This window comes from Doryrhamphus excisus, chromosome 9 (genome assembly GCF_030265055.1).
Source record: "Doryrhamphus excisus isolate RoL2022-K1 chromosome 9, RoL_Dexc_1.0, whole genome shotgun sequence".
Lineage (NCBI taxonomy): Eukaryota > Metazoa > Chordata > Actinopteri > Syngnathiformes > Syngnathidae > Doryrhamphus > Doryrhamphus excisus.
Genome location: NC_080474.1, coordinates 1478853 through 1501109, shown reverse-complemented (window position 1 = coordinate 1501109; position 22257 = coordinate 1478853). Strand labels below are relative to the sequence as shown.

General features: G+C 43.6%; 1 protein-coding gene across 1 annotated transcript; it reads right to left on the bottom strand.

The window, feature by feature from the left end:
• Positions 1–717: 717 nt before the first annotated feature.
• Positions 718–16096, bottom strand: htr2aa (5-hydroxytryptamine (serotonin) receptor 2A, genome duplicate a). Its single transcript, XM_058082962.1, has 3 exons — positions 15113–16096; positions 4137–4337; positions 718–1778 (listed from the first exon to the last, which is right to left on the bottom strand). The coding sequence occupies exons 1-3, from the start codon at positions 15525–15527 to the stop codon at positions 943–945; spliced, it is 1452 nt and encodes a 483-aa protein (XP_057938945.1). The 5' UTR covers positions 15528–16096; the 3' UTR covers positions 718–942.
• Positions 16097–22257: the final 6161 nt, after the last annotated feature.

The following is a 22257-nucleotide window of genomic DNA, read 5'->3' as shown; positions in this document are numbered from 1 at the left end:
AGAAGATGGTAGTAGAAGATGGTAGAAGATGGTGGTAGAAGATGATAGAAGATGGTGGTAGAAGACGGTAGTAGAAGATGGTAGTAGAAGATGGTAGAAGATGGTAGAAGATGGTAGTAGAAGATGGTAGAAGACGGTAGTAGAAGATGGTAGAAGATGGTAGTAGAAGATGGTAGAAGATGGTAGAAGATGGTAGTAGAAGATGGTAGTAGAACATGGTAGAAGATGGTAGTAGAAGATGGTAGAAGATGGTAGTAGAAGATGGCAGTAGAAGATGGTAGTAGAACATGGTAGAAGATGGTAGTAGAACATGGTAGAAGATGGTATTAGAAGATGGTAGAAGGTGCTAGTAGAAGATGGTAGTAGTAGGTGGTAGTAGAAGATGGCAGTAGAAGATGGTAGAAGATGGTAGAAGATGGTAGTAGTAGGTGGTAGTAGAAGATGGCAGTAGAAGATGGTAGAAGATGGTAGAAGATGGTAGTAAAACATGGTAGAAGATGGTAGCAGAAGATGGTAGTAGAACATGGTAGAAGATGGTAGTAGAAGATGGTAGAAGATGGTAGTAGAAGATGGTAGAAGATGGTAGTAGAAGATGGTAGAAGATGGTAGAAGATGGTAGAAGATGGTAATAGAACATGGTAGAAGATGGTAGTAGAAGATGGTAGAAGATGGTAGTAGAAGATGGTAGTAGAAGATGGTAGAAGATGGTAGAAGATGGTAGTAGAAGATGGTAGAAGACGGTAGTAGAAGATGGTAGAAGATGGTAGTAGAAGATGGTAGAAGATGGTAGAAGATGGTAGTAGAAGATGGTAGAAGATGGTAGTAGAACATGGTAGAAGATGGTAGTAGAAGATGGTAGAAGATGGTAGAAGAGCCACGCTCCGACGATGGGACAGTTGGGACAAGAACCGCTGTGCATAGTTCTCATGGAGAAAGTTCTCCTCACACACAACTCTCGTCTTTATCTGCCTTTTTCCCGTCAAGGTTCCTCCGAGGTTCCTCCTCCTGCCCGGGTAGAGAGAATTCCTTCATCTCCCCGAAAGAGTGCGCGGCTCCGTTGCGTAATTTATGGATGGAGGTGTACGCCAGCGGCGGGATGGTGTTCACCAGGATGAGCTGGAGAGGCTTCTTCTTGGGCGCGTACCGGCAGCGCAAGTAGCGCAGGAACGCCGCGCGGTACGTCTTGTTGAACAACGTGTACACCAGCGGGTTGACGGCCGACGACAGGTAGCCCACCCACACGAAAACGTTGAGCAGGCCCCCCATGAGACCGGCGTCGCAGTCCGCCGGGTCGCACGCCACCACCAGCACGTTGGTGATGAAGAAGGGGCACCACATGACCACAAAGAGGAAAAACACCACCCCCAGGACTTTGGACGCCTTCTGTTCATTGCTGATGGACTGCATGGTGCGGCGGCCGAAGAAAGACCCGGAGACGCTCCCTCGTCCGCTCGACAGGCCGCCGCCGCCGCCGCTCCCTCTGCTGATGGAGCGTCTGAAGAGCTTCTCCGACGACAGCGAGGTTTGTGGGAAGAAGCTCAACGTGAACGCCGTGCCCCATTTGGGTCGTGGCACCAGCTGGTCCAAGCACATGGTGGCTTCATTCTGCAGCGCCTTGATGGTCAGGAAGTAGGTGACCACCATGATGGTGAGCGGGATGAAGAAGGCCACGAAGGAGCCCACCAGCACAAAGTTGTTGTCCGTCAGCAGGCAGCTGCCATCTTTGAACACCTTGGCGTGGTCTCGCAGGCCGATGACGGGGATGGGCATGGAGATGCCTGCGGGGGGAACATCACAGCCAGGAGAGAAACAACATGAAAGATCTCAGGAGGACCTGATGGCTGATGACCAAACTAATATTTCTAATCATCTGGACTTCAGGGGATGGTAAGCATCTGTGTGACAACACGCATGATGGTGTGTGTGTGTGTGTGTGTGTGTGTGTGTTCATACACCCGTTCACCACACATGACCATATGACAGCGTGTGTGGCGGCAGACAGATGGCCTGGTGGTCTCCAGTGGGAGTGTTACATCTTCTCGTAATTGGAGGGAGACCAACAAGCGACACACACACACACACAATTACACAATTACACAATTACACAATATTTCCATGTTTTAACTCATGTGTGTGTGTGTGGTGTGGGGGGTTTGTGGGAGTGGGGGGTGGGGGGGTATGACTTCCAGCTGAAGCAGCATCATCACATCGAGCTCACATGCACGCCCACGCCCCCCTCCCCCCATCCTCATATCCCGAGGTTACATCCAATCAGATCATAGCGTGACCACGACTCTCAGCGACAACGTTTATATGCCTGATTTGACGCCAGCGCGACCCCCCCGACACCCCCCCCCCCAAAGTAATAGAGTTATAATGTGACATAAAAAGTTAACAAATTCAACCAAACGCCATGGACCGCTCATCCGTGTCATGGCGGAGGTTCTGCATGGGGGCGTTAAATTCATCGTACAATGTTACAAGCTTGAAATATGGACTTTTGGGGGTGGTGGTTGGGGGGGGGATTCCTTAAAAATGTTAAATAAATTTTCTTTTAAAAGCTACATGAAATCTGAAAACCGAAAATAGCGTATTTTCCGGACTATAAGTCACACTTTTTTTCATGGGTTGGCTGTTCCTGGGACTTATACTCCAGAGCGACTTATAAATGAAAAAACTGTTTATATTCCATAAACACTGGACACCTTTTCTGTTCATGTTTATTTTATTATTATTATTATTATTATTATTATTATTATTTAAGTATTATTACTTAATTTTTTGGTCAAGTAGTTTGGAATTTATTTATTTTTTTACAAAAAATTCGACTTATACTCCAGAGTGACTTATAAATGAAAAAAACTGTTTATGTTCCATAAACACTGGACACCTTTTCTGTTCATGTTTATTTTATTATGATTATTATTATTATTATTATTATTATTATGATTATTATTATTATTATTATTATTAAAGTATTATTACTTAATTTTTTGGTCAAGTAGTTTGGAATTTTTTTTTTTTTTTTACAAAAAATTCGACTTATACTCCAGAGTGACTTATAAATGAAAAAAACTGTTTATGTTCCATAAACACTGGACATCTTTTCTGTTCATTATTATTATTATTATTATTATTATTATTATTATTATTATTATTATTATTATTATTATTATTATTATTATTATTATTATTATTATTATTATTATTATTATTATTATTATTATTAAAGTATTATTACTTAATTTTTTGGTCAAGTAGTTTGGAAAATAAAAAAATATTTTTTTTTTTTACAAAAAATTCTACCTATACTCCAGAGCGACTTGTTTATGTTACATAACTGTTTATGTTCCATAAACACTGGACGCTTTTTCTGTTCATGTTTATTTTTCGTGTTGCTAATAACCATTGTGTTAGCATATCTTACATCTATTCAGCTTGTTTTCTATTCTTTTATTAATGTTAGAACTTACTAAATTACTAAATAAACTAAATTACTCTGTGATTGGCTGGCCACCGGTCCAGGGTGGACCCCGCCTCTCGCCCGAAGACAGCTGGGATAGGCTCCAGCACCCCCGTGACCCTTGTGAGGCTAAGCAGTAGGAAATGAAAGAATGAATTACCCACCAAAAAATGCGACTTATACTCCAGTATGACTTATGTATGTTTTTTTTCTACCTAATTATGCATTTTTTTGCCTTGTGCGACTTATACTCCGGAGCGACTTAAATTCCAGAAAAGAAAGCGGATCACAGAAAAAATACGGCAACATAAAAAGTCATTAAAGTCGGTATATTTGTACAACATTTGGCAGATAAATGCAAATAACTGTGATAATAACTGTGAGTGTGCATGGTGTGTTGCATAAAGGCATGAAATAGCAGATGTAACAGATAAAAACTAAATAATTTATTTTGATTATTGTCATTTTGTCTCTTGGCTACACCGCTTCCTGTACGTTTGTTCGATTTTTATGGCCCATCGGGACTTGACTTTCTTATTTCTTCATCAACTTGATTGACCACAGCAGGTGGAGCACCCCGACCCCCACCCCCGACCAAGCTGGCACACGTCGGATCAAATGCCGCCGCCACGCAACCACACGGCAGACGCTCCAAATGTGCGTGGATACTTGCCAGCCGAGATGGTCCACACCGCCATGATCTTGACGCGGGCCTTGGTGTGCGAGTTGAAGCGGCTGTGGTGGAAGGGGTTGCGTATGGCGATGTATCGGTCCAGAGAGATGGCGCACAGGTGCATGATGGACGCCGTGGAGAACAACACATCCAGGTAGATCCACACGGGGCAAAGGTCAGACGGCAGAGGCCAGTCGTAATCTGGGGGAAGAAAAAAAATCACGTTGTTATGCTAGTGGTTCTCAAAGATTTGGGGGGCGATGGTGGGGTGCTGCTCTAGGGGTCCACCGCTCAACACAAAGGTCCCAGCATGAGCATCATAGGTCCCCCTTAAGTGTGCAGTGTGTGTGACCTTTGATACACTCTTTCATTAGTTTCCATTCTTTAGTAATCTGCAGTAGAACATGGGTAAGTTTCAGGAAAATATCAGTTCCCAACTAAAAAGATCAAATACATCAAAATAAAAATGTATTTACAAATATATCACTATAAACTATTTACAATTTTCACATTTGGAACAGTGTTTGAGTGGTTAGCACTCAGGCCTCACACCTATGAGACCCGAGTTCGATTCCACCCTCAATTCCACCATCTCTGTGTGGATTTTGCATGTTCTCCAGGGACTCCGGTTTGACTTACATGCCACCAAGTAACTAAAAAAACAAAACGTCTTTAGGCCAGAATCTGTCGCCGACGCGGTTCAAGCTAATCATGTCCGTTATCTTCCACAGCACCGTGTCGATTGCTCACCGCGTCTTTTCCATAAGTGTGATAGAGAGAATTGCACACAGGCCCGGTAATGGTTTTTATGCCTGTAAAAATGATAATTGTGCGCAGAGCACACGGCGCTAATGGCGATGAGTCATCCAGATGGAACATGGCACGGCGCTTTAAAACACTGAGAGCGTGCTCAGTCTGGCACTTCTTCCCCGTGGCCTGAGGCCACCTCCAAATAGATGTTAAAAAAACAAATGTCATGTACACCCCGTCATTAAACCTCCAACAATATGAACACAGCAGCACATCTTGGATAGGCGACAGCATTAGAGTAGTCACTGTGCAGCTTGCATAGTCGTATACGTTGACTATTCGCTGAAGATGAGTCGGCAAACAACCATTATTGTCTCAGCTGGCAACACACGTGAGCAGCAAAATAAGTGGGTCTTGCTTACAGGCCAGAGTGGTGGTGCTATGAGCTGCACGAGTGCTGCCGGCACTGGGGAGCTGCGGTTTACTAAAGGACACACATACCCCAACATGTACTGTGACACTGTGAAGCAGAGTGTGATATATCTTGTCAAGGGAAAATACTATAAAAGTGTACTTTTAAGTGTACTTTAGAGTAGTCAGTGCGCAGCTTGTATAATAGTTGTATAGCAGCTACAGATTTACCATCTGTTGAAAATGTGTCAGCACACAACCATTATTGTCTAAAGAGCATAGTGGTGGCAGGCAGCATGAGTGCTGCCGGCACGTGGGAGCTGCGGTTCACTGAGGGAAATGATGAATTCCAATTCAAGAATGTACAGAGATAATTGATCCTTGCCTACAGTTAAACATGGTTTTAGCGCGCATGAGTGCTGCCGGCACTGGGAGCTGCGGTTCACTGTGGGGAAAAATTTATTTTAACACAATGGAGTACTCAGATGATTGTGCCTTGCCTACAGTTAAACATGGTGGTAGTGTGCATGAATGCTGCCGGCACTGGGGAGCTGTGGTTCTTTGAGGGAAATGATGAATTCCAATACAAGAATGTACCAAGATTATTGAGCCTTGCTTACAGTTAAACATGGTTTTAGCATGCATGAGTGCTGTCGGCACTATGGAGCTGCAGTTCTTTAAGGGAAATGATGAATTCCAACACACCAATGTGCTAAGGTAATCAAGTCTTGCCTACAGTTAAACATGGTTTTAGTGTGCATGAGTGCTGCTGGCAGTGTGGAGCTGCGGTTCACTGTGGGGAAAATTTTATTTTAACACAATGGAGTACTGAGATAATTGTGCCTACTGTTAAACATAGTGGTTGCATGCATGAGTGCTGCCGGAACTGGGAGCTGTGGTTCACTCAGAGGAAAGATTAATTCTAACGCACTGGATGATGAATCCCAACACACCAATGAACCGAGGTAATTGAGCCTTGCAAACAGTTAAAAATGGTTTTAGCGTGCATGAGTGCTGCTGGCACTGTGGAGCTGCGGTTCACCGAGGGGAAAGATTAATTCTAACACAATGGAGTACTGAGATAATTGTGCCTTGCCTACAGTTAAACATGGTTTTAGCGTGCATGAGTGCTGCCGGCACTGGGAGCTGCGGTTCACTGAGAGGGAAGATTAATTTACCACACTGGAGTACTGAGATAATTGAGCCTTACCAACAGTTAAACATGGTTTTAGCGTGCATGAGTGCTGCTGGCACTGTGGAGCTGCGGTTCACTGAGGGGAAAGATTAATTCTAACACACTGGAGTACTGAGATAATTGTGCCTTGCCTACATTGCATGAATCCTGCCGGCACTGGGGAGCTGTGGTTCTTTGAGGGAAATGATGAATTCCAATGCAAGAATGTACTAAGATTATTGAGCCTTGCTTAAAGTTAAACAGGGTTTTAGTGTGCATGAGTGCTGCCGACACTATGGAGCTGCAGTTCTTTAAGGGAAATGATTAATTCCAACACACCAATGTGCTAAGGTAATCAGGTCTTGCCTACAGTTAAACATGGTTTTAGCGTGCATGAGTGCTGCTGGCACTGTGGAGCTGCGGTTCACCGAGGGGAAGGATTAATTCTACCACAATGGAGTACTGAGATAATTGTGCCTTGCCTACAGTTAAACATGGTTTTAGCGTGCATGAGTGCTGCTGGCAGTGTGGAGCTGCGGTTCACTGTGGGGAAAATTTTATTTTAACACAATGGAGTACTGAGATAATTGTGCCTACTGTTAAACATAGTGGTTGCATGCATGAGTGCTGCCGGAACTGGGAGCTGTGGTTCACTCAGAGGAAAGATTAATTCTAACACACTGGATGATGAATCCCAACACACCAATGAACCGAGGTAATTGAGCCTTGCAAACAGTTAAAAATGGTTTTAGCGTGCATGAGTGCTGCTGGCAGGTTGGAGCTGTGGTTCACTGTGGGTAAAAATTATTTTAACACAATGTAGTACAGAGAGAATTGTGCCTTGCCTACTGTTAAACATGGTGGTTGCATGCATGAGTGCTGCCGGAACTGGGGAGCTGTGGTTCTTTGAGGGAAATTATGAATTCCAACACATCAATGTACCAAGGTAATCGAGCCTTGCCAACAGTTAAACATGGTTTTAGCGTGCATGAGTGCTGCTGGCAGTGTGGAGCTGTGGTTCACCGAGGGGAAAGATTAATTCTAACACACTGGAGTACTGAGATAATTGTGCCTTGCCTACCGTTAAACATGGTGGTTGCATGCATGAGTGCTGCCGGAAGTGGGGAGCTACGGTTCTATAAGGGAAATGATGAATTTCAAAATATTGCGCAGCTATTCTATTGAAAATTGTCCTTTTAACCCAATACAACCCAAAAGGCAGTGGCTTGGAGGCTGGATGGCTCAGTGGGGAACACCAATGGCCTTGGGGGGGGGGACCAGGCCTCTAATTGGAATTGAATAGTTATTGTTCGGTGTAAAGTGGTCACCATCAAAGTGTCATCCTGGTCACCATTAGAGTGTCACACTTTCTGGAAGCTTCTTCTTCCTTCCACACCCCGAGAGGTGAAATCGATCAGCGGGAGCACGGCTTCACGTTTTTTGAGGCACATTGCTGAAAATGAGATCGGTTAAGAAGGAATAATGAGGGGTGCTCTCAGGCCGCCCCCATTCAGGCCGCCCCCATTCAGGCCGCCCCCATTAATGCTTTGACCAGAACAAAGAACAAGACAGAGAGGAGATCCCGCCATTGATTGGCCTCACTGGGAGTGAACATCAGAGAAGCGGCAGAGACGCCAAAATGAGACGTGCTCAAAACTTTGTCATGGATCTGTTTTTTTTTTCTTTGGATTTGGTCAACTGGACAAAGATTTATTTACATTTTATTTACATTTATTTCAACAAGAGTAAATAAATGCCGGCCGTGTATTGGCCGCATTCATTCCCAGCAACACAGAAACAAGAAAGAGACTTTTAATTAACCGGGAGAGAATCTGCTTTGCACATTAAAAGCTTTGGCAGCCAACGCGGGGCGAGCGCACACACGGAGAGAAAGCAAATAGGAAGGATTCCACTTGATATCGCAACGACACCACGAGGCTTCATCGCTGACGAGAGAACTGGAGCGCTAATGATTATTGATTGATGGATCGCTATTCCGAGCGGGTGCCGAGCTGTCATTAATAGCCTCAATCACGTCACGCCGGGGAGTTCCAGGAAAACATTAGCATTTTTAACAAGACAAACCACCTGACACATTTTTTCATTGACATCAAATCGCCTGAGTGATACCGGAAATAAAAGGTCTCAGTCGTTCAACGTGAAATTCACTTCAGCAATAATACGTTAAATAAATGGAATACGTCCTCAATACGACAAATGGAAAAAAGTCAAAATCATCTATATGGCAGGAGCTACCAAATAGTAAAATGCCACTACACAAGTCAAAGATCATCTATAGGACAAGACCGCTCTGCTGTTATTAAGAACCTACCAAAAACCTTAAAGTAGAAGATCCTACATATGAGAGGAGAGATCTGTTGTTTAATAAGATGGCACTAGTCAAAGATTGTCTATATAAAAAGAGCACTCTGCTGTTTGTAAGAACCTACCAAAAACACAATTCAAAGATCCTCTATGTACTGTAACAGGAACACTCTGCTGTTTTAATGAACCTACTACAAAACCACAAGTCAAAGATCCTCTATATACAGTAACAGGAGCACTCTGTTGTTTTTATGAAAATACTACAAAAACAGAAGTCAAAGATCCTCTATATACTGTAACAGGAGCGCTCTGCTGTTTGTGAGAACCAACCAAAAAAAAAAAAAACAAGTCAAAGATCCTCTATATACTGTGACAGGAGCACTCTGCTGTTTTTATGAAACTAATAAAAAAAAAAAACAGAAGTCAAAGATCCTCTATATACTGTAACAGGAGCGCTCTGCTGTTTGTGAGAACCAACCAAAAAAAACAAGTCAAAGATCCTCTATATACTGTGACAGGAGCACTCTGCTGTTTTTATGAAACTAATAAAAAAAAAAAACAGAAGTCAAAGATCCTCTATATACTGTAACTGGAGCACTCTGCTCTTTTTACGAAACCAATTAAAAAAAACGCAAGTCAAAGATCCTCTATATACAGTAACAGGAGCACTCTGCTGTTTTTATGAAAATACTACAAAAACAGAAGTCAAAGATCCTCTATATACTGTAACAGGAGCGCTCTGCTGTTTGTGAGAACCAACCAAAAAAAAAAACTGAAGTCAAAGATCCTCTATATACTGTAACAGGAGCACTCTGCTGTTTTTATGAAACTAATAAAAAAAAAAAAAAACAGAAGTCAAAGATCCTCTATATTCGTTAACAGGAGCGCTCTGCTGTTTGTAAGAACCAACCAAAAAAATACCAAGTCAAAGATCCTCTATATACTGTAACAGGAGCACTCTGCTGTTTTTACGAAACTAATAAAAAAAAAAAAAAAACGCAAGTCAAAGATCCTCTATATACAGTAACAGGAGCACTCTGCTGTTTTTAATGAACCTACCACAAAAACACAAGTCAAAGATCCTCTATATACAGTAACAGGAGCACTCTGCTGTTTTTAATGAACCTACCACAAAAACACAAGTCAAAGATCCTCTATATACTGTAACAGGAGCACTCTGCTGTTTTTATGAAACTAATATAAAAAAAAAAAACGCAAGTCAAAGATCTTCTATCTACAGTAACAGGAACACTCTGCTGTTCTTATGAAACTACCACAAAAACACAAGTCAAAGATCCTCTAGTCAAAGATCCTCTATATAACAAGAGCGGGCTTTTGTTGTTTTTAGATCCCTGGTGTTAGAACCACCGGTCAAAGATCCTCTAAATGAAACTTTATTGCACTTTGGCATGCAGAACGCTAAGTGTTAGCATGTAAATTGACGGACAGGCCTGTGCCTGTTATTGGAGCAAACCATTTGAATTTAGTCGTTAGAACGTCAACACAGCATAGCATTCAGCGTTTGGATCTTTGATCTCCATCCCTGACAGAAAGCGATTTGTGTCCAACGAGGTTGTTGTTGTACGTAAGACGCCATCTTGAATGGAGCACAAAGCCCCTCAGCCTCCAACAAGGAGGTCAAATCCCAGAAGGGCCGTGAAAGCCAGAAAGGAAGGCGCCATTCGGGCTTCCCTCCAGTGTTGCGTAACCCATCTCTCTGGCAGACGCAGGTGAAAATAAAGCACAGATGGATGACACCAAGCATCCTGGAAAATCGGCGTTCCGTAGTGCCCTCTTTGGCCACTCAACCAATGGCGACTGGAGCCAAGCCGAGTCAAGACGTTGTTGCCCTCGGGCGTCCGAGTGATGAGCCAACGAGTTACGAAGGACGACAGGAGCGACGCCTCGACAGGCTGGAGGACACCAAACGCTTAAAAAGACAAACCGGATGCCAGAAAGTGTTTGTGGTCGTTGGGAATGTTCTCACTCTTCATGAAGCATGGAAGCCTTTTAGAAGCCTTCAAAAGGCCAAAAGGCTCTGGTTACCATGGTAACCTTTACAATTTGACCTTTCAAACCTTTAAGAAGTCTTTTAGCTATCCTAACTTATTTGTCTGGAAATACAAACAACGGCATCTTCCCAAAAAACTACATGGAAAATACGTAGAATTCCTTGTGAATGTCCCAGTGGCGTTCCACACTTATTCCAGTAGCAGGGCATTAAACCAGTCGTGTTAGCATAGATAATTGCGTTGCTTTCTGTTCTTTCATGTTTTTGCCATTGTGGATAATGGCTCTCACTGTGTTGTGCTGTAGTCCCAAAGCTATAGAAATGGCTTTATAACCTTTTCCAGACATTCATTCATTCATTCATTCATTTTCTACCACTTTTCCTCACAAGGGTCGCGGGGGTGCTGGAGCCTATCCCAGCTGTCTTTGAGCGTCTTTACACCCTGGACTGGTGGCCAGCCAATCACAGGGCACATATAGACAAACAACCATTCACACTCACATTCATACCTATGGACAATTTGGAGTCGCCAATTAACCTAGCATGTTTTTGGAATGTGGGAGGAAACCCGGAGTACCCGGAGAAAACCCACTAATGCACGGTGAGAACATGCTGAGATGGCCGAGGGTGGAATTGAACCCTGGTCTTCTAGCCGTGAGGTCTACCACGCTAACCACTCGACCACCGCGCAGCCCGCTTGATCCAATTAAAGCAAAATGAGGCTCGGATGTTTGATGTGAAATAACGTGTATGAATGGACTTGACTCAGTTTTAATTGAAGACCTCTTGTCTACATGGTAGGAGATACTACAAAAAAACCTAAATGCTAGTCAAAGATCCTCTATATCAGGGGTGCTCACACTTTTTCAGCATGCAAGCTACTTTTAAAATGAGCGAGTCAAAATGATCTACCCACTACAAAAATGCAAAACATCTATTTATTTTCAAATGTATTGAGGATTATTTGTACGTACAATGTATGTTGATGTACCTTACATAACCAAATGAGCCAATATTGCAAAACACACATAATTAACTATTAACATTTTTTGTAATTACCTGAGTTTACTTTGATGACTTGCACTGAATTGAACCAGCCAGGGATGCATAGTCCGGACAGTAGCTGCTGATAGCCAGCCTCAAGCACACTTCCAAATGTTTATCAGTCATGGATAATATCCGTATCATAATATCCGTATAATATTTCATATCCGTATGGAAGTCATATGTTTTTTGCCTTTTTACTTGGTCCAGTTTTTGCCTTTTTACTTGGTCCAGCTACTTCACTCATTTTAGTGACCATAAACTTTAGCGAGGGCTTAAAATATCGCAATTCGCCGACTAGCTTAGCACTTTGCATCGTTGTTTACGCATGAGCGGTGACCTAAAGGTCAAAATTCAGTTGTCATCTGATTGGTTGTCCTGTATGTCAATCAAGTAACGGGGATGGATGATAGGCTGACATCGTAAGTTCTGCTGCACTTAGAGACGTTGTTTGATTTGATTGGTCGCCCGAAGGGCAACATTCAGTTGTCATCTGAATGGCTGCCCTGTATGTCAATCAAGTGACGGCATTGATGCTGGGATGATATTTTTTTAATGTCACGCCGCGATCGACCAGCGATCGACCAGTACCACCTCCGCGATCGACCAGTAGCTCGCGATCGACTTAATGAGCACCCCTGGTCTATATGGTACAACACGTAGCTGTTTTACCACTGTTTTTACCACTCAATATAACTACTATTAAGAACCGACTACTTCAAAAAACCCTTGCCAAAGATCCTCTACATCACAGGAGTAAAAAAAACTAGTCAAAGACCCCTATATGGCAGAAGGATCTTTCATTTTCTTTGCACCATCCAATTCAATTGAATCATCGAATGTGACTAAAGTACTTCCTGTTTCACACAAAGTCTTCAATAACACGGATGACTTCAAAGCTTCCACTCTCTGATGTCAAACAAAGCGCTTTGCTGGCTAAACGACTCCAAAACACCCCCAGTGTTTGTTTAGCTTTGGCGTGGCTAATGACTTGTTTGTCTTCTCCTTAAAGACTAATAAGCTCTGAAAGGTCCTTCTTTTGGAAGCGCTGGCGTCGCGCTAATTCATTTACTCAGCGTTTGCTCAAAGTGAAGAAGCTTGAAAACACGTCCTCGCTCTTGGACTGTTGGGGGCCGCCGTTGTCTTGACACTTTGGGTAAAGACCTTTCCTAAAACCACCCAAACTCTAAGGTTTGTGTCATTGGCTTTGTTTTACCTTTTAAGCCATTTTCTTTCATCAGTAACTCTCGTTAATTTTAGTTTTTCTTCAAACAGATTCAATGACACCGCTACACAAAAAAGGGAAAATCCCGTCACCAGGATTTTCTTAGGAATTTTTGGTACACAGAATTCATAGTTCCATTTATCACCGCTAGTCCTGGAGCAACAAAACATCCCCAGACCATGACACTACCACCACCATATTTTACTCTTGGTTCGATGATTACTCTTGGTATTTTCCCGAAGGTCTTAGGAACCATCAAGATGTTTTCTGGCCAAATTGAGACCAGCCTGAATGTCTTTGTGATGGTGGAGTCATGAACACTGACCTTAAACTGAGGTGAGGCAGTTTTTTTGGAATTTTTTTGTGGGGTCTTTTGCGACCTCTTGGATGTTGGATGAGTCATCGCTTCACTTTTGGGGTCGTTTTGGTGAGCCAGACACTCCTGGGAAGGTTCACTGCTGTTTCATGTGTTTGTCATTGTGGATAATGGCTCTCACTGTGTTGTGCTGTAGTCCCAAAGCTTCAGAAACGACTTTATAACCTTTTCCAGACAGATATCAATTACTTTCTCTCTCAGTTGTTTGAGTTTCTTTAGATCTCGGCATTTATAAAATCGAAATAGTAAAAATAGCAATAATTGAGAAGCACATCAATAGTTTTACAAGAATAAAGTCCAAATATTAAGAGAAAAATCGTTGTAACCTAAAAACAAAAAGTTGTAATTTTCCGAGAATAATATTGTAATTTTAAGAGAAAAATTTCAGTCGCATAAATTTGAAATATTCAAGAAAAAAGCTTTTTTTAAAACTCATAATTTTATGAAAAACAAACAAAACAACAAATCAGCTTATAATGTTACTGGAACAAAGTCAACATATTATGGGAATAAAGTCATAACTTCACGGGAAGAAAATTCCCAACAACAGAAATGGAAAAACAGCTGTACTTTTATGAGAATATAAAGTCAAAATATTAAGAGAAAAAAAGTATTCTAATGAGACACAAAGTCACAATTTTATGATATTGAAATCTTAATATTAAAAAATATCAAAGAAAAAAAAATGCTATTTTTAGGGATGTCCCATATTGGCTTTTTTGCCAAAAAAAAAAAAAAAATTCCGATATTGTCCATCTCGCAATTTCTGATACCGATATCAGCCGATACCGATATATGTCAAATCTCCTATGGTGGAATGAATGCATTTTTTTTAATCAACCGATAACTTTATGCTGATATCAGTCACATCATCAGCTATTTTTAAAAATCATATTATTATGAGAAGAAACAAAATATAAACATAAAGTCACAACATTACGATAAGAACATTTATGAAGATTAGAAGAAAACTGGATAAAAAAGAGCAAAGTTCACATGAATAATAAACTTTTTTCGCCGAAATTGATATATAATCGATAATAATCGATATATAACGATATATAACTTCTTGCTTTACAAAACGTCATAGCGGCCCTTGCCTACTGCCATTTTTCCGTATATAAAAAGTTTAGACACCCCTGAACTAGTTTGTACAATAACCGAGACACTGTATGAAAACCGAGGCGAAATTTGCGATGAAAACCAGGGGCGGTTCCAATCCAAAGTCTGACTGTAACTGAAACGGCGACACACGGCATATTAGTCGGATTAGTGGGCTTTTTGCTTTTGTGTTATTGTGGTTTGAAAGTGTTATGTGTAAACTCGAGTCCACTTAAAGCGCCGCAGTGGAACTAATGGCGGCCATTTGTCATAATAACCATTTTAATAAGCAACATTTGTCTTTGTTAATGCAGCCGAGGCTGACGGATAACAAGAATAGAGAGTCGGCGCCGCATCGTAACGCGTCTTAGACGACACGTCATGTCGCCATCGCGCACAAAGCAAACACTTTGGACGCTCGTCGGAGTCGCGTGATTGGTGCAGACGTTCATCAGCAGAACGCCAATCAAGTCTTAATAGTTCCTCCTCTCAGCAAGCAGCGTTGACTCACAACGCGCCAAATGTCAGCCTCACGGCGCCCGCTGTCAGGGTCACTCACCGTAGAGGATGGTCACCATGGATACCGGCATGACCAACATGCCCAGGAGCATGTCCGCAACCGCCAGCGACATCAGGAAGTAGTTGGTGGCGTTCTGGAGCTTCTTCTCGAGGGAGACGGCGAGGATGACCAGGATGTTGCCCGTCACCGTGACGGCGATCACCACCACGATGAGAAGCGCAGCCCAGTTCTTGCCCCCCTCCGCATCCTGGGGCGTGCACCCGTAAAACCTGCCGCTTGACCAATTCCCGGCGTGAGCGTCGCTCCCCGCGCCGGAGCACCCAGCGTGGCTCACATTGCTTGGGGCTTCCTGGTACCCACGTGGGGGCCGCGGGTCGGGCTCCAGCAGCTCAAGGGTGCCGGCCGTGACCGACTGAGAAATCAACTCGGACACGTTGCCACCGCGCAGGTTCATGGTGTCGGCCGGAGCGCCCTCGCAGACGCCTCAGAGTCTGGAAAATGGGTCAGAAGGCGGGAAGAACGGGGGGAGCGTGGCCATGTTTGGATCTCTCTCCACAGCATGAATTACCGCCCAGTCATCACTTGATGAACGCCGCTGTCCCATTTTTCCATCCGGCCCCAAATGAGCTCAGACGCAGCCTCCAAGAAGCAAACGTTTACCTCCAGTCGTCATCCTCGCTTGTGCAATCCATTCCCGGCCGGAACGGGACTTCCGGAGCGATAATCCAGAGGTTCGAGTTCAGGGACGGAGATATCAACGAGGAGGAATTATCATCTACATATCGACATGACTGTCCTTCAAACTTTGACGGGTGACGAGCGGGAGCTCGAAAAGGTCGGCGTCCTTTCCCGAAACATTCCAGGAAGTACGAGATATTCCTCCGACGGGTCTTCGTCTTCTTGTACTTTTCCTGATCTCCACGGAGGCGTTCCTGACTGAGGCTGCAGCCGACCGGAGAGGCTGAATGAATTCCTGCTTCTCGTCTCCTCGCCTTCGCTCTTTGCGCTCTAGCCTCTCGACTCCCGAGCTCCCTCTCCTCCTCCTCCTCCTCCTCTTCCCGCCCTCCCCGCTTTTTTTACTCTCCATCACCGAGCGTTCACTCCGGTGGCATCTAAGCATGAATGAACATGTAATATCTCCATCCGGTCTTCCCGCCGCATCACGTCGTTCCCTAAAATCCCATTTACAATTTCTAAGCAGCGGCTGGAGCTTCATCGGGAATCTTTTTGTGCGGCGGTAAAATATCGATGACACGGCCGTGGCCTAATAAGTTGTGATCTTATCAAGAATTGATATTGCGGCCGACCAACCACCGCCAAGGACATGCTGTTGCGTAACACCTTAGCATAACAAACGTATTGTTTTCATGGAAATTAGCCGTTAGCATCGAATTATTCTCACAAAAAAAAGGGGTGGAATCTTGGTTTGTGTCAGTAATCCGTTTGGAATCGAACCATTTTTTCCCATAACATATCATATTTATCCAAGTAATCCAATCCAGAAAGACAAAAACCTTCAAGCTGATTTCCAGCCCTTTTGTATTGACTTGTGGACTTCTATAGAGCAGCTACACACAACAGTAAGCTTTCCAGATCTTCCAGAATCTGCACCTATTCCGGCTGTAGTTCCTCTGATTGAGTTATTGCTGTTAATCGTCTTCCTTACCAAAAACCGGTGACCTTTTTTTTTAGCTCCATTCTGGGTTATTTTGCAGCGGGGATTGTAGGCTAACTGCGTTAGTTAGCAAAGAACTGACATCGTCAACGGGCCACCGCGTTGACTTCCGGTTCCTGCCATCTCGGTGTGGAGTTTGCATGTTCTCCCCGTGCATGTGTGGGTTTTCTCCGGGTACTATAGTAAAGTAAACACCCCTATAGTAATCTTTATTTTTATTAAAGATCGTATTACCCAATCTTGTGGACGTAGCGAGGCTAAATAAGCAATTTCAGACATAAATAAGACTCTTCCCGTGCGAGAGATGATTGACAGACAAAACAGGAAGTGACATTGGGAGGTTCAGAGATGAGTTTTCCTGCATGGGATAATTCAAATCTACGTCTGGTGCTTGTGTGTCTCACCGAACATTACAGTAACATTACTGACACCTGGTGATCAGAGTAAAAATGTATTGATTAATATAGTTTTGGAGCTGCACGGCGGTCAAGTGGTTAGCATGCAGGGTTCAATTCCACCCTTGGCCATCTCTGTGTGGAGTTTGCATGTTCTCCCCGTGCATGCGTGGGTTTTTTCCGGGTATTCCGGTTTCCTCCCACATTCCAAAAACATGCTAGGTTAATTAGCGACTCCAAATTGTCCATAGGTATGAATGTGAGTGTGAATGGTTGTTTGTGTATATGTGCCCTGTGATTGGCTGGCCACCAGTCCAGGGTATATCCCGCCTCTTGCCCAAAGACAGCTGGGATAGGCTCTGGGATTTTCAATGTGAAAATGCCGTCCTGTCGTTTTTGTGTAGTTTTCCGAAAACGATAACGTCACCGACCCGACGCCACCAGGTCGCCGTCATGTGACCAGAAGTGTGCGTTGACAATTAGCCAATATAATATCAGAATATTTCCACCGCCACAACTTTTAGGAGCTACTTTGCTTCTGGTTCCACAGCAACGGCTTCCGTTAGCTTCATTTGGAGCGACGCTACAACGGAGAAGAAGATGAACGGATTTTAATATTTTCCAGATCGGGAGTTCAGATTAACAGCTCAGGCCAGAAGGTCAGCAACCAAATGAAGAACGGCTTCTATCAGCCGCGTGTGGATTGTCATGGATTTATTTGTTTGCTCGCTTCTCAAAATGCCAAGCTGCTCCATCCGAATGGGAGCCGCAGTGTTGACATTTGGCTCCACCTGGCAACCCACCACATTGGACTTTGTTTTCCGGATTACCGGGCACATATAGACAAACAACCATTCACACTCACATTCATACCTATGGACAATTTGGAGTCGCTAATTAACCTAGCATGTTTTTGGAATGGGGGTATCCATAATCCGAGTACCCGGAGAAAACCCACGCATGCACGGGGAGAACGAGAATGGAAACGCCACACAGAGATGGCCGAGGGTGGGATTGAACCCTGGTCTCCAAGCTGTGACGTCTGCGCGCTAACCACTTCAACACCGTGCAGCCCATTTTCCCATTATTTACAATCCTAATGTGAACATAACCACATATTTATTTCACCTTTCTGTGTATTATAACGCCAAAAAACAAGTTAATATGAGCTAGCTAACAATGCACATCATTGGGCCACACCTATTTCGACCAAAAAAACCCTCTAATAACGTTTTCTATACATGCTGTGATCATGCATGAATTAATACTTACAGTATTTTGCCTTATTTTGATTGAGGTGTCCCTCAAGGTTCAACCCTGAATCCCTTACTTTTTATTATTTAGCTTCTTCCACTTGGCGTTATTTTGGTATCCGTTTTTATTGGTGAGCTAACGACATGCAGATCTGTATCGCAATTAAGCCCTCGTCAACAACCCCCCCCCCCACGCCCCCACTGCCCTTACTGACTTGAACTGACTTCACTTCGCTAATTGGATGTCCATCAACTAAATGGTAATAATAACAGTGAAGTTCTTTTTCAAGGCTCCAAGTCATCACCCTCATGCCCCCCCCCCCCCCCCCTTACTATTAAAACTGATGGATGCTTCGTTCCCACACTTTGTCACGTTAAGAGCCTTGGAGTCATCCTTGACAGCACACCAGCGTTCCAATCCCACGTCAATAATATTCCACACACAGCTTTCTTCCATCCGTGCTTTGGCCACTTCCGGCCTCCATGACTTCATTAATACTTCATTAATACGTGCGAGGACGACTGCGGGAACTACTTTGGCAGCGAGAGCAGAACAGATGATGAGGGAGTTGGATTCCACGATCCGTGCTCAGTCAACTGTGCCCGAGACGGGAAATCAAACAGCGTCAACGCTAGCAAGATTGTTCGTTTGTTCGATCCTTGCTGGATCCCTAATCTGTTTTGCCTGATTGTGTGTCTGGAGCAGAAGGCTAATTAGCGTCTGCCTCGTTCGGTGGGAGTATCTGTGACACTCTCCGTCTTCCTCTCGGACTCTTTGTTTCCTCGCTTTGACACTTTGACGGCGCGGAAAATAATATCAGGACCAGTCATCCATCATCTAGCTCGGCTCTTCGGGCGTCGCTTTATCTCACAGCCTGAATGGTCGCACACACTGCTGATACACTCGTGGGTGCAGTTTTATTTATTTATTTTATTAGTATTTCTGCAAATAATAAAAAAGTAAGGGATCCAGGACTGAACCTTGAGGGACACCTCATCAAAATAAGGCAAAATACTGAAAGTATTTGTTCATGCATGATCACAGCATGTATAGAAAACGTTATTAGAGTTTTTTTTAGAGGGCTTCGTAGTCAAAATAGGTGTGGCCTAATGATGTGCATTGTTAGCTAGCTCATATTAACTTGTTTTTTGGCGTTATAATACACAGAAAGATGAAATAAATATGTGGTCATGTTTCATATTAAGATTGTAAATTATGGGAAAATTTGCTGCACGGTGGTCGAGTGGTTAGCGCGCAGACCTCACAGCTAGGATACCAGGGTTCAATCCCACATTCGGCGATCTCTGTGTGGAGTTTGCATGTTCTCCCCGTGCATGCGTGGGTTTTCTGCGGGTACTCCGGTTTCCTCCCACATTCCAAAAACATGCTAGGTTAATTAGCCACTCCAAATTGTCCATAGGTATGAATGTGAGTGTGAATGGTTGTTTGTCTATATGTTCCCTGTGATTGGCTGGCCAAGATCAATATGGGATGACACACCCCTAAAAATAATATTAGGCCATAATCAACTAAAAAGCATATTGTATTTTAAGGAAAACATTCCTGTATGGTCTTTATTTGGTCTACAAGGTGTGATATCACGCCTTCCAACAACCTCACCAAACATGTCTGTTCTCCACGATAAAAGATCCATAAAGCGCAGAGACGAGGGACAATTCTGCTCCCTCAGGCGGTCCCCTTCAATTTATCGTCCAGATCTTCTTTAAGCCGGGGTGCATGTGCTGAGGTCGGATATCCTCGGATGACTCCTACAAGTATCCCCGCTATCCCTGACCTTTTAATGAAAAAGATGGAATATTTACAAGAAATGTCTCCCGACGGTTCTGGTAAACACATGCCGCCGTTTGCTACCTTCCGTGTGACTTAAGTACTTTTTGTCTCTCCGCACCAACACCGCCGTGTCGACTGATTGCAGCCATCAAGCAGGACAACGCTGCAATCATCCGCTCTCGTGGGCGGATAGAACAGGCATTAACTTTCCTTACACGATGGCAGCCTTCCCTTCGACCGTTAAGGTGGGCGGAATCAATATTATCGATGCCGTGATAGTATCGTTTATTTTCAGAAATATCCGTATTGTTGAAATACAGTGGAACCTCGGTTAGCGTTCATTTCAGACTCTAACCAAAACCATCTTGCTGTCACATTGTGTCTTTGGGATCAGTCACGTTTTCAGCAAAGTTAAACCTAACCTTAAATATGGGGCGTATTTAGTCATTTGGGGGAACCCGCATTCCAAGCCAAACAATACTGGTTTTACCAGAACAGGAACCAAAACGCTGGTATCCACAACTCACCCTCCAAACGCTGGTATCCACAACTCACCCTATCTATTTCTTTCTAGTCTTCCCATATTATTCACTGAAAACCTGAATGAAAAGCAGGTTGATCCACCTCAGCCGGGCCCCTCCATCCACATCCGCTGCCTTCTGAAGCGCAGATGCAGCCGACTCCCTCTTTTGTGCCCCAAGAGGAGATACGATATCAGTGTGATATCAGTGTACACAACATCCGGAGTCCGACGCCCAAAACGAAACCTGTGTACATCGTATCTGCATGCTCCCAAATCCTTACTGACGCGGTACTCATCCCCAAAAGTACTTTACCGATACCATGCTTTTTTAATGATATCAGCCGATACCGACCGGTGGCTGATAGATCAGAGCACCCCTAATAAAAAGTATTTGTATTGATTATTTACTTGTTATTGTAGTACTTGTACTTGTACTGTAGACATGACAAAACACGACTTGCGCAACTGCAGGGTCTTGAGACACATGCTAACTCGCAAACTGGAGAGCTAGCGACCTAAACGGTAGCCTTCAAGTTATTTCCTTGAAACTTAAATAGCCAAAAAATTACCACTTCCACACGGATAGAGAGGATAACTATTACCATACAGCATCCATATCAAACTAACATTAAACTTTCATATCAAGGCGAGGGCCTCAAACTAGTGTCCTGCGGGCCATATTTAAACTTTAAACTTTAACTTTAAACTTAAATAGCCAAAAACTTACCACTTCCACACGGATAGGGAGGATAACTATTAACAGTTATTTAACCTTTAACATGAACATGAATCAAACGTAATAATTTTTTCTGGGTACATGATACCATACAGCATCCATATCAAACTTTAAACTTTCATATCAAGGCGGGGGCCTCAAACTAGTGTCCTGCGGGCCACATTTGGCCCGCGGGCCGCGTGTTTGAGACCCCTGTTCTAGAGCTTTCTATTGTGAACGTTTGTAAAGGTAACTGAAGCATGGGGATCAGAGTGCTACAATAGTGTAGTATTTTCAAGTAAAAGGGTGTCAATATTACTTTATTCTCAAGCAATCGTTTGGGATTCATGCATCAATTATTGAGATAAGTCCACTTGAGCAGCTAGGATAGGCTCCAGCTTCTCTATGACCTTGATCGGGGATGAGCGAGTAGATGACTATTTTCTAAAAAGTGGAAGAAAAATTCAAAACACCTGAAATATTTAGTATTTAGCTACGAAATCCAGCCTGACCACTAACGGCGCCGTCCCCGTGGAGAGGTGGCGTTGGACGGGATGGACGCCGTCGGACGAGCCACTCGAAAGAGCGGCGGTGAGACAGATGTGTGGCAGGAAGTGAGGCTGGCCGAGCGCTCAAAGATGTGGATGGTGTTCTTTTTTATGTAGTCCTAAACCTTCAGTACAAGGATGTCTGCTTCAAGGACCTGCACTAGTTTTTCCGTGTGTGTGTGTGTGTGTTACAGAAGCTCTCTTACGCAATATCTCCATAACATGACTCATTAGAAGTGTCATTTACATCTCAGCCAATTAGTGATATCTCATTAAATACAAG

Bases quoted from the DNA above. Each gene is read 5' to 3' on its own strand.
- htr2aa (XM_058082962.1), bottom strand. From the start codon at position 15,527: ATGAACCTGCGCGGTGGCAACGTGTCCGAGTTGATTTCTCAGTCGGTC. The intron at 4,338-15,112 runs GTGAGTGACCCT...TTCTTCCCCCAG, and splicing joins CATGGTGACCATCCTCTACG to ATTACGACTGGCCTCTGCCG. The intron at 1,779-4,136 runs GCAAGTATCCAC...TTCCCCCCGCAG, and splicing joins GGTGTGGACCATCTCGGCTG to GCATCTCCATGCCCATCCCC.